Below are 11,465 nucleotides of genomic sequence, written 5' to 3' on the forward strand. Positions count from 1 at the left end.
TTTTTACCTTTTTATATATTTTGTATTTGTTTTTGTATTTTTTATAATTTTATTTAGTAGGCATTGCCAGTTTTTCATCTACAGTTTATTATGTAATACCCAGCAACTTGGATTGACAAGAGGTGGTAAACTAAATAATTTTAATATGGAATATCGGTAACATATGATACGAAATAAAAAAAGGCAAAATAAAGAAGAAAAAATAATGTTTCTGTAAAATTCTGCATATGTGTATTGCATTGTAAAGTTTTACAAACAAATTTACAACAAGTACATAATAAATATATGTTTAGAACACTGATTTGTAAAGACAACAAATTCATTTATTTAGTCTGTACAGAATCTGGAGTATGTTTTTATAGGTTTGGCCATTTTAAGAAGAGTATTCATATTCTTCAGCACTGCGGCGACCAAAATCCATCCAGCCCATGTAATCTCTGTCGTTTATCCGATGGGTAGGGTCAATGATGGGTCTGCCTGGCAAAACTGCATACCGTCCAGAAGAAGGTCTTGCTAAAATATAAAATATACAATGTGTGCAAATAAACATAGGTGAATATATAGTCCTGTCATGATCATTACATAAGCTGTAGCTACTCATTGATAAAGATCTAATCTTTACCCCCTATACCCACACGTTCTTGATACATCTTGGAGTTGTGGGAGACGTGGGCATGCTGCTCCATATTTGGAGGGGTTGTGAGTTCATCAAACTCTTCAGAGTAAGAATGCTTACAGCATACCATATCATCAATGGGAGATTGGTCAATACCCCATATAGCACTTTGCTTTCCATTATACCAGGTTTCATCGCCCAAGGGAAGAAAAATCTTTTACAATCAATTTTGACCACAGCACAGACTGTTCTGCCTTGGCATTAGAGAAGGGCTCACTCTGAAGGAATGGCTGGTAAAACTCAACATGTTCAGGGTGTAGGATTTGATAGAATAGAAGCACATGAAAAATAAAAAATGGAAACGGTAGGCAGCACTCAAAACCAGGGGCATGGTCCCAGCCTCCCCAATAGAACAGAAAAAATGGAAACGGTAGACCGCACTCTGTTAGGGTGTAGATGAATCACCTAGTGGTTTATTCCAGTATTCAGTTACTTTTCGGCTTGCGTAAGCCTTTTTTAAGCATAATGGCTCACACAATTGGAAACATCGCTTAATATTGGAATAAACCACTGGTGATTCATCTGCACCTAAACTGAGTGCTGCCTACCGTTTCCATTTTTTCTGTACTATTGGGGAGGCTGGGACCATGCCCCTGGTTTGGCGTGACCACTATTCTACCAGGTAATATAAGGAGTGCTGTTCCTATCTCTGCTTCTACTCTGAATAGAAGCTCATGACAGATCTGAGGCTTTTTTCTTTTTGTGACAGCATTGGTTTCTTTATCGGGAAACCGTGTATTTTACAGCTTTTCGAAGTACCTGATTTACTGATGGTGGAGGATTTTCCCCCCTATGCCAGCCCTCCCACTTTTCTTTTATCTTTCCCTTTCTCTCTATACCCCTTTTATTCTTCATTTTTAATATATTTCTTTGATATAGATGGTTGTGTTGGATTTTTGTTGGCACTCTTTTACCTTTAGATTATATGTCATGGGCACAAGTATATAGGTGCCAAAGTGTGATCCTATACTTTCATGACGTTTTGTAATGGACAGTATTTCAGCTGTTTTATGTTTTTCTTGTTTTTGTTTGTATGCCATGACTCTTGCAACACTTGTCATGTGTTTACTTTGCTTTTCTGTTATACTTAAATTTCTTATAAAATCAGATTAAACATAATCTGTAACTCCCTAAGGCAGAACACTTAAAGGCTTTGTAAGCCTTTGATGTCATTTTAAAAAAAATGTAATATATGTATTTTGGCATATTAAACATTTCTAATATGTTTTTATTGTATCCCTTTACCCGAAAGCTGCATATCGTCGCTGTAAACCAAATCCGTTCGTCTACTGGACTGACTGTTGAGCAAATAGCGGCTCTTGTGTGCCGCTGACAGCTTATCAAAACCTAATACCGATCAAATTTAAGATGATCAACTCAGTCACCAGTTGCCGACCACTAATATTAATCTACTATAATGCCAGCAAACTTTTCATATCAGTGCGCTAGATAAATCTTACGTGTTGTTAGTTAAGGTAGAAACAACACATTTTTTGACTGCATCGCTTCAAATAAATAGGTCTGAACTGCAATATCACACATAGCTTATGGACAAGTGTGGCACTTTCTGGGCATTAAAAGCAGGCTTTTTTTATTCTATATTTTTAAACCCCCTTTAATCTGATTGATCACAAACACAGTGCTCTGTGAATTGTTTAATTCAACTTCTAATGATACAACAGATTTAGCACATTTTAGCTTGACTTATTGGTTAATAACATGCCACATATGCATTTATTGTGCAGTGAACATAGCCAGTATTGCATATATGTGTTGGCAGACTGAGAAGGGAGATGCACCACGGTAATTGTACTTTTGTAACTGGTTGTTACTTTACTTTTATTCTGTTTTAACATTATATATGTGCTCATTATTCGTGCTCACTACAGGGTTATGATTAAGCAATGGAGCTTTTACTTAAAATACATTACTTGTGATAATATCTTACATATTTCTGAAATGTGCTTAAAATCTGCATCAAAGTTCACCTTCATCTTTGGTAAACCCTTATTTGTATAAAAGTAGAACCCTTAAATTAATTAATTTTATAAGTATCTATTACCAAATTTGTACCATTTACATTATTAACATGAAGTGTGACTGGCAGGTCAATGAAATATAGCAAGTCGTATTTCAACTTTGAAGCAGATCACATCTGCATTGGAGGCTCCGTTAGGGGCCTCTGTCACAGATCCGCTCCAAAATACCAGAAACAATAGCCCAGCATGTTTCCATTAAAACAATGGACACCATGATGGAAACCAATGGTGTACATCATGCAAGGAAAGAGGCACTTCCAGTGTTTTCTTCTTATGCTCATCCCAAGGAGCACAGCAACCGAAGCACCGACGCAGGATGGAACAGCACTTTTAGTCAGTTTTTTTTGTCACTTGACTGAAATCCGTAATGTTGATTTTAAACTAAAATTTGAAATCTTTACATAAGGGTAATTTTAAATCAAATACATAATAATAATGCCAAATATAACTTAACCCTAGCTCAGGCTACAGTATCCTAATAAATCTCATTGATGCATAAGTACCTGGGTATCAAACATAGTAGATGCTATGAAGCCCAGCAGCTGAGTGGGTCCACCTCCAGTGTCAAAGTAGCCTTGATGGAGGAAGATAGTGCAAGTAAATATGGGTAGAGCACTGAGATGCCAATGAAGGGGCAGTAAAAATCATAAAAACATAACCATTCATTGGCCTTGGCAGAATGAAGCTCCATTGTTATTTGTTAAGCCCCTGCCTTTTATAATGTTTTTTTTATTTTTTTTACATGGTTTTGTCTTGGTATATGTGTATGTATGTTCTCCATCCTTTTGACACCATTGAAGAGGATTTTACACTGAATTATGAAGTCTTATCTTCCACAACCCTATAGTGCCGGATCCCACATAGGGTATAATGATTATAAACCGAGCTGAAATATTTTTCCATGTTTAATTAAAATTTTGCTCTACATAACTGCATAAATTCTATATTCGTATTACAACCAAAGTGGAAACTATCCAAAATAAATGTCAAACTACTTTTATGTTTTATAACTTATTTAAAAAATATGGGGGTAAAGACATCTAAAAAATACTAATATTACCGCTAGAAAGGGATTGATTCATCATGGATCTTTTAGTATTGTTTGACATTCAAGGATTACGTCTTAAAATATGTAATTCAATAGATTTTCTTTCTACCCCAAAATACTTTCTACAAGGTCACTGTTGGAGGTTTCTCCAGTCCCTTTAATTGGATGATTGTAACTAATATTTACCAATTTGTCGTCATTTGTTAAAATGTGAATAAAGAGTGTTGCTCAATTTATATTTCCCTTTATAACAATGTACTGTTACGTCTGTAACATATTTCAGCCACCCACTTTTTATCATTTTGGCACACATTATCAACTTATGTCCTCATATTAAGTAAAATTGGCATACCTACATAATATATGTTGTGTATCGCATATGGCAGCTGTTATCCCAGCATCTGTCATCTGTACTAGCTTCTGAATGAAATCAATCCAGCATCTGTTCACACAATTCCCCAAATCATTAAATAGTTCTGCTTCCAATTTTTCATTAAGAATACACGTGAGCCTGACCCTGACTATTAAAACGTAAACCAGCTGATTGCCTTGTAAATGTACAAACATGCACAAATAAAATTTCTAATTGTATTATTTAATGCCGTTTTTTTGGTCTGCATTTTTTTTAGCTACTTGCTGGGGGGAATTTACATGAGCGTGGCAGAGTTTGATCGCGCTTGCCTATTAATGCCAGCATTTGGAAAATCAAAATTGGTACACCCAATTATCAGGGCAAACCGTGTCTCTCAAAAGTTTAGGTGCCTGTAGAGTTCATTTTAGTAATATAATTTTAGCTTAAATAACCAGCCGCCAGCTGTTAGATACAATGCGGTGGTGTTAGCATAAAATGCACATCCGAGACCCATTCCTCCTAAAATAATCTCCAACTGATTACAGGCTTGTGAGCTTGAGGGATTGATGTTTGCAGAAAACCATTTAATACCTTTCCCCACTTCTCCACCTTGCTGGTATACAGTATCTCTTCTGTCAGGAGTAGGTCCTCAGAGATGGACCTTAAGTATAAAAGCAATTGTAATATGTAGTCCAAAGAGAAATTAGAAGAATGTTATTCTGTAGTTCACAGTACTCTTTTGGTTAAATCTTTTCAGTAAATGCCTTTCATTTCTTGATAGTTATTTAAGATACGTAATTTTTTCCCCAATATGTGTTCTAGTATTGCCAGTGCCCCCAACTTAATGGGATTAAAGCAAAGACAAACAAATGGGGACCTTTCGGAACAAGATTTGGGTACATATTGCCATATTTGTAGCCGAGGAGAAGTTTTACCACTAATGAGGCATTGGCATCCATCTCCTGGGGTTTTTTGCCTTCCTCCGGCTCAACATTGCAGGACTATAGGTTGGATTTGTATCTTCTTTTTAACCTTGTCAACTATGTAACTGTGTTACGTATATGAAGAAGTTCTAGTCTCTATAATTTGTTATGCATTGCTCTTTATTCTTCAATAGCCATTCTGCTCATTCGGTTCCATAATATTGACCAATTCTTCAATGGCCTATGTAATGTAGCCATGTTTAGTTTTGCTGGTAGTGATGGAACATGGTTGGTTGGTCTGACATGTTGATATAGCAGAACAAAACATGACACATTAAAATCAATGGCCCTCCGTGCTTTTAACTTTATTCAATGAATGTCAATGTTGTCATCTATTGCAGGAAGCTTTACAAGGCTAGGCTTTCATCTTTATCTAATATAAAGGGTCTGAAGTAGGAGATTCTGCGCTATCATCTTTAGGCACATGAAAAATTTCTCAATCTAGGCAACCTCTTAAATCTTAAATTGGGGTGGGATTTATTAAGACTGGCATTTCATACGCTGGCACAGATTTCTGCTATAAATTATGCAAGCTTCTAAACTTCACCCACTTAGAAAAGTGGTGAGAGTGGCGGAAACGGACAAAAATTTGAAATTTTTGCAACTTTGGAATCGTAGAAAAGTTATTAAATTACCCCTATATTATTTCTCAGAGCAATATGTATGTTATCAGAATATTGCTAACCAAGGATTTTTTTTTAGACCATACCATTTCTGATAATCAGCATATTTTTATGTTCTAAAAAACTTACCACCGTGGCTTTCCTTGTAAATAATGTTAAAGTATGGATTGAGTAGGTACCATCTTTGTGTTATTATATTTATTACTTCATGAATATGCTTATTATGATCTACCATCAGCCAGATTGGTAGCAAGGATTTCATTCATCTGGGCAAAGATTAATTCATTACCCTAGCCCTCCGTCAAAATACCTTTGCCAAGGCAGAGTGGCTTGTTGCCCCCTTGGCATCCAGCAAACGGGCAACATACTCACTAGCCCTTCCCCTAGCTACGTCCCTGCCATCAGCTATTGATACAATTTCCAGTAAAACTGTGCTAAACTATCAAGTATATATAACAAATGCATTTCGTAATGTCGTATTTTAACATTTATCAGGGATTTATCGCAATAAACAAATCATTTATTTATGGTATTCTTGAAATATTTAGTTGCCTACCAAATTATAATCAAGCTACTACATAGATTTTCTCATTGAAAAGACAACAATCACTATGAAATCTATTTTACATCACTAGGCTGAATAATATAACATGAAATAACATTCGCAAAAAAGAGTCCAAAATATTATGAGGGATGGCCACTTTTGCATAAAGTATTTAAATTAAACACCACCACTTTTTATGGTTCCTTAGCTTGGATCGCCTGACACTGAGCTGCAATATGGATATTGATGCTGGCAGATCTCATTAAACCAAACTACCCAATGAAGTCTATGAAAATTGCCCCATTAGTGTCCTCCATGCCCATTAACTTCTATTATGTTGAATCTATAAAAAATTAAGAAATGTTTCACAATGCATCACCCTGATGTACTTAGTTTTAGTCCAGCTAGATAGCGAAGCACGGCAATAATATTTTTCTTAGATGTCCCAATTATAGTTTATCCTGAAGAGAAAATGTACATTTCCCTATGCTAGTAAGAGCTGTTTCAATCCCTGTGCCCCATCGACTAGATGTAACCCATAGGCTAGATTGGACATAGAAAGGGATTCAACTGTCTGACAATGAAGGAGCATTAACATTACAGTTTATTAAAAATGTAGCTCAAGTTAAGTGTTGTCTACAGCTGCAAAATAAATATGGTTGAAATGGTCATTTAGTCTGTTATAAATATCAGTTATCGTGTGTCGATCTCAGGGGCAGTGGCTGCAAAGGCTGGGGAACTTTTTGTTGGCGTGTCCATACTGCTATATGGGCAAACATACATAGAGCAATATGTACATTACATGTAAATAAACTATTGTATGGATGTGCATAGGTTGACAAACCGTGGTCCCCCCCACCCATTCTCCCTGAAATCCACAATAAAGGACCAAATTTGAATGCAGTTTTTTGCAAGGTAAGTATTTTATAGGCTAATACATTTTTAAGTAGTCATTTTTTCTCCCTTTAATCTTTCCCGCTTATTTACTTATTCATTCATCACTATGGCCCTTTGATCTGCCTCTTAACCTTTGCAAACATTTTCTTATTACAATTCTATATATTGTAAGAACAATTTTTGAAAACACTGTGGTGAATAAGGTTAAAGTGTAGGATCTTAATATAACAATCTAATCTTACCTTTCCTAGTCTGGAGATATTTGGCCAACAATACCCCGAAGTTAGCCTTTTGGTCTCCATTTCCATCCATACGTTGGAAGGTTTTTACTTGGCCAGATGACGCACGGATATGTCTTGGGTGCTGTAATAGATTTTGCTGTTCTATGTCTTGGGTCCCTAGGTCTTCATTCATAGAGCCCATAGTTTGCTGTCCTGTTGAGCTTGCAGACAGCACGGCAAGTAATACACAGATGCATATTCCTCTGTACATTGCTATGGGAAAGTTATAAGCCATGATAATTTTTGTATTGATTTGTTAAATTAAATAAGCATATATCTGCATAAAATAGATAGTTCTCAATCTTCAAAATGATGCAAAAATCCAATTATGCTAAATAGCATACATAATAACTAATTCATAAACGTGTTCCAAATGTGCATAACACATAGTATCAAACAAGTAACAGATGTAGCCGAGCTGAGATTGTAACTAGATAAGATTCACTATATCACAAAACGCCACTGTAAACATTATCGTAAGTCAAAGAAACATTGCTATGCACAAACTATGAAGCCTTTAAGAGTTAAACTCTGCTAAATGATAACACTTACCATTCATTCAACAACTATTAGTACAGGTAGGCATTACCTATGTATTATAGAATCTAACATTATAGAGATGCTGAATCTTCATGATTGTGCCTCACATAACAACAAACAGCCTATCAATATTTAATGTCAATCTTGCAGTACAATAACACTAAAGGGGGAAAATTAATAAATGATACAATTACCGCGTAGAAAGATGTTAACCTATTATTATGTATTATTAAAGAATATGTTTTTACAGTGCCGCATGATAGACAATGGTTGTTCATGTGCAATGTGGTACTGAAATGTCTAGTTGTTAAGACCAGAACAAGATGATGCAGATACGAAATAATTCTCATTTGCACAAAGTAGTACTTTTTTCTATTTTTCCTAATATAACAATATAGGATACACCCATGTGCCAAAAACTCTTGTGCCATACCTTTTACCATATTGTCATGGCTATGACTGTAACGTTATATAGTGAGAGTAAACTCTACACTGTCAAAGGAAGTAGGGAATGGTTGTAGTAGCAATTGTAATATTAGTAATGAATGGACTTAATTATTCCTATTTTCTGAATGCTTGATAATACATGGTCCAGTAAATTATTCAAGACCCTCATACGTCAATATCGTTGGGTCTATAATCATTATAATCCTATGAATATTATTTACATTTAATACCCAACGTGCTGATTATATTTTAACATTTACGTCTCCCCAAATGTCAAAAGTTGATAATCGTCGAAACAGTTCTAAACACGAAGGCACAATTACGCATCACTGCGACATAGGAATAGACTCTCCTGCATACTGACCCCAATCTGTTAACTTTGGGCTATTTTGTCATATCATGTTCTACCCGCAGCCGTATGTATCTTTTCTAAGAATTATATTTTTGTCTGGTATCTGTCATAACGCACAGCGTGACATGCTACTATTAAATAACTAGTCTTGGCATATTTTCCAAAAAAATCTTCCTATAGACATATCATATAGTAATCCCTACTGGCATCTTTTTGTTCTATATGGGTGATTTATAGCGGATTTATAGATGAGAGCTCAATGTTTTCTGCCATGTATTCAGCCAACATTCATATCAATAATTATTACTTATTTTTGGTGCTTTACAAAGTTATTTATCCCTATAACAAATTCATGCACATTTATATCATAGGCTAATTTTGTCAACATATCCTCACAAAGCTCTTCTACTATATTTATTTAAGTTATAAATTCCACAACATAAAGCAGATCTAGTGTTATAATATTTTTACACTGAAACATAAAATAATTAGCATTTGTTGAAGACCTACTTAGTCCATGACAAAGAGGATAACATATCGGCTGGTCATTAGAAAACCTGAAATCCGCAAACTTCACAGCAACTTCACTATACTGGAGGATGCTGTAGTAGCTGCTTGTCCGTTAAAGTTGACCACTTTTTGAAATAACTCTTTCTACAACACATTCCATTACCTGCATAGTATTTCTATAGATAAATCTAATTATTCTTTCTGTTTATAGCAGTGATGCACATGTTGAATGGCAATGAATAGGCAGTGTACTCACCTTTCAGAAAAGATCTGCTTTTCCAAAAGAGAAGCAGGAGAGGGCAGTGCTCAGTCGGCAGGAATAGTTACTGTGCTCTTGGCTGATGTGCTGGAGCTTATATACTCCCCCCTCACTGTCATCTGTTTGCACAAGCTGATGCAAACAAGGGATCACCACATGCTCAACTGGATGCCATTGGGTCATAACATATTCATGTCACCCCAGGCAAGTCCACAGATAGACCTCTTAACATCACTTACATCCCCCCTTTTTGTTACTCTCTCCCAATCATTATAGACAAAGTCCCAGCATTTTAAGCTTAGTTTTTGACCATTCTCCTCATCATCACTGAAAATTGACCAACCCTGTATAAAGATTATATACCTTTAGAGGAAAAAGGACAGAAACAAATTCATTACCTTGCAGACACTATAAATGTAGGTATCATGCCTGACAAAAAAGAATCAGACACGTTTCAAAAGCTTAATTATACAACATATTTGGTTAGCTAAATAAAAAAAAAAATGTTTTTAGATTCCAAACTTTCTGCTCTGTGGTCAAGAAATTCTTGTGATGGTTCTTTGTGTCACCATCTCATTGCTTTGTGGTTATATGTGTGATTACTCAGAATATATGGCTATACAGTAGTGCTATTTTTTTTTTTGCATGAATAGAAAATTTCTCAAATGTATCACGACCTATAGGATAAAGACAGATAAAATATGTATTGTTTAATTACTTTTACATAAAGCTGCTAAGATTACTAACTATAAAATGCGACAATTATTCATAACCACAGACTTTATTTACACTGCCGAGTGTGAGAGGCGTATGTTTAGATCCGCAAATGGTATTCGATCCTGCTATGGAAAAGGAAATTCTCTACCAAAAAGAACCTTTGGGAAAGATTGTATTACAATCCTATAATGAGATCCAATGTTGTATGTGGCCCTAAATATATAACATTCCCAAGGAGCTATAATAAACCATGTAATTAAAGCCTAACTATCGTATAATACAGAAATGGAAATGAAAAATAAATTATCTTCATCCATTATTATTCCTGTTCTTTGTTATTTTTACTATCCAGTGGAGCACATTGATATCATAGCATGATAAATTCTTTCCTTGTCTATCTCCCACTGGAAATAATTAGTAAGCTCGCCAACATCTTTCCTCTGGTGATGCGAGTATGATGTACAAGACAAGTGGAGGAGTCTGATGTCTATGTCAAGTATTAAGTTACCCTATAACCGCATTCTCTAACCTTTTCACGTGGTAATGAGAAGTGTAACCCATTTTCTTTCCAACGATAGCACCTATAACCATTATAGATAAGAAATACATCCTCAGTATGTCTACTATATGGCGCCAAAAGAGCCAGGTGCAGTATATAACATTTAAAAGGTCACAACACTAAAAGGAACACACACCTCTCGGGGTTTGCCTCCTTCACAACATTCCATTCTTAAGGTATGTTCACACGGCTTATTTACGGACGTAATTCGGGCGTTTTACGCCTCGATTTACGTCCGAAAATGCGGCTTGATAGCGTTGGCAAACATCTGCCCATTCATTAGAATGGGTCTTACGATGTTCTGTGCACATGGTAATTTTTTTTACGCGCCGCTGTCAAAAGGCGGCGCGTAAAAAAGACGCCCCCGCATCAAAGAAGTGCCCGTCACTTCTTCAGACGTAATTGGAGCCATTTTTCATTGACTCGATGGAAAAGCAGCTCCAATTACGTCCGTATTGGACGCAGCGAAAAAGCGCCTCAACATGCCATTACGGCTGACATTACGGAGCTGTTTTCTCCTGAAAACAGCCCCGTAATTTCAGCCATTACGGACGCTGCCGTGTGAACATACCCTTAGGGTATGTTCACACGGCTTATTTACGGACGTAATTCGGGCGTTTTACGCCTCGATTTAAGTC

At 35.9% G+C, this 11,465-nt stretch overlaps 1 protein-coding gene across 1 annotated transcript; it reads right to left on the reverse strand.

The window, feature by feature from the left end:
* Positions 1 to 301: 301 nt before the first annotated feature.
* Positions 302 to 9,657, reverse strand: CCK (cholecystokinin). Its single transcript, XM_075828594.1, has 3 exons — positions 9,549 to 9,657; positions 7,405 to 7,656; positions 302 to 513 (listed from the first exon to the last, which is right to left on the reverse strand). The coding sequence occupies exons 2-3, from the start codon at positions 7,652 to 7,654 to the stop codon at positions 374 to 376; spliced, it is 390 nt and encodes a 129-aa protein (XP_075684709.1). The 5' UTR covers positions 7,655 to 7,656; positions 9,549 to 9,657; the 3' UTR covers positions 302 to 373.
* Between the last annotated feature and the right edge of the window lie 1,808 nt (positions 9,658 to 11,465).

The sequence above is a fragment of the Rhinoderma darwinii genome, chromosome 5, assembly GCF_050947455.1.
Source record: "Rhinoderma darwinii isolate aRhiDar2 chromosome 5, aRhiDar2.hap1, whole genome shotgun sequence".
Lineage (NCBI taxonomy): Eukaryota > Metazoa > Chordata > Amphibia > Anura > Rhinodermatidae > Rhinoderma > Rhinoderma darwinii.

Coding starts and splice junctions, on each gene's coding strand:
- CCK (XM_075828594.1), bottom strand. CDS start 7,654: ATGTACAGAGGAATATGCATCTGTGTATTACTTGCCGTGCTGTCTGCA. Junction 514..7,404: donor ATATCTCCAGACTAGGAAAG/GTAAGATTAGAT, acceptor TTTATATTTTAG/CAAGACCTTCTTCTGGACGG.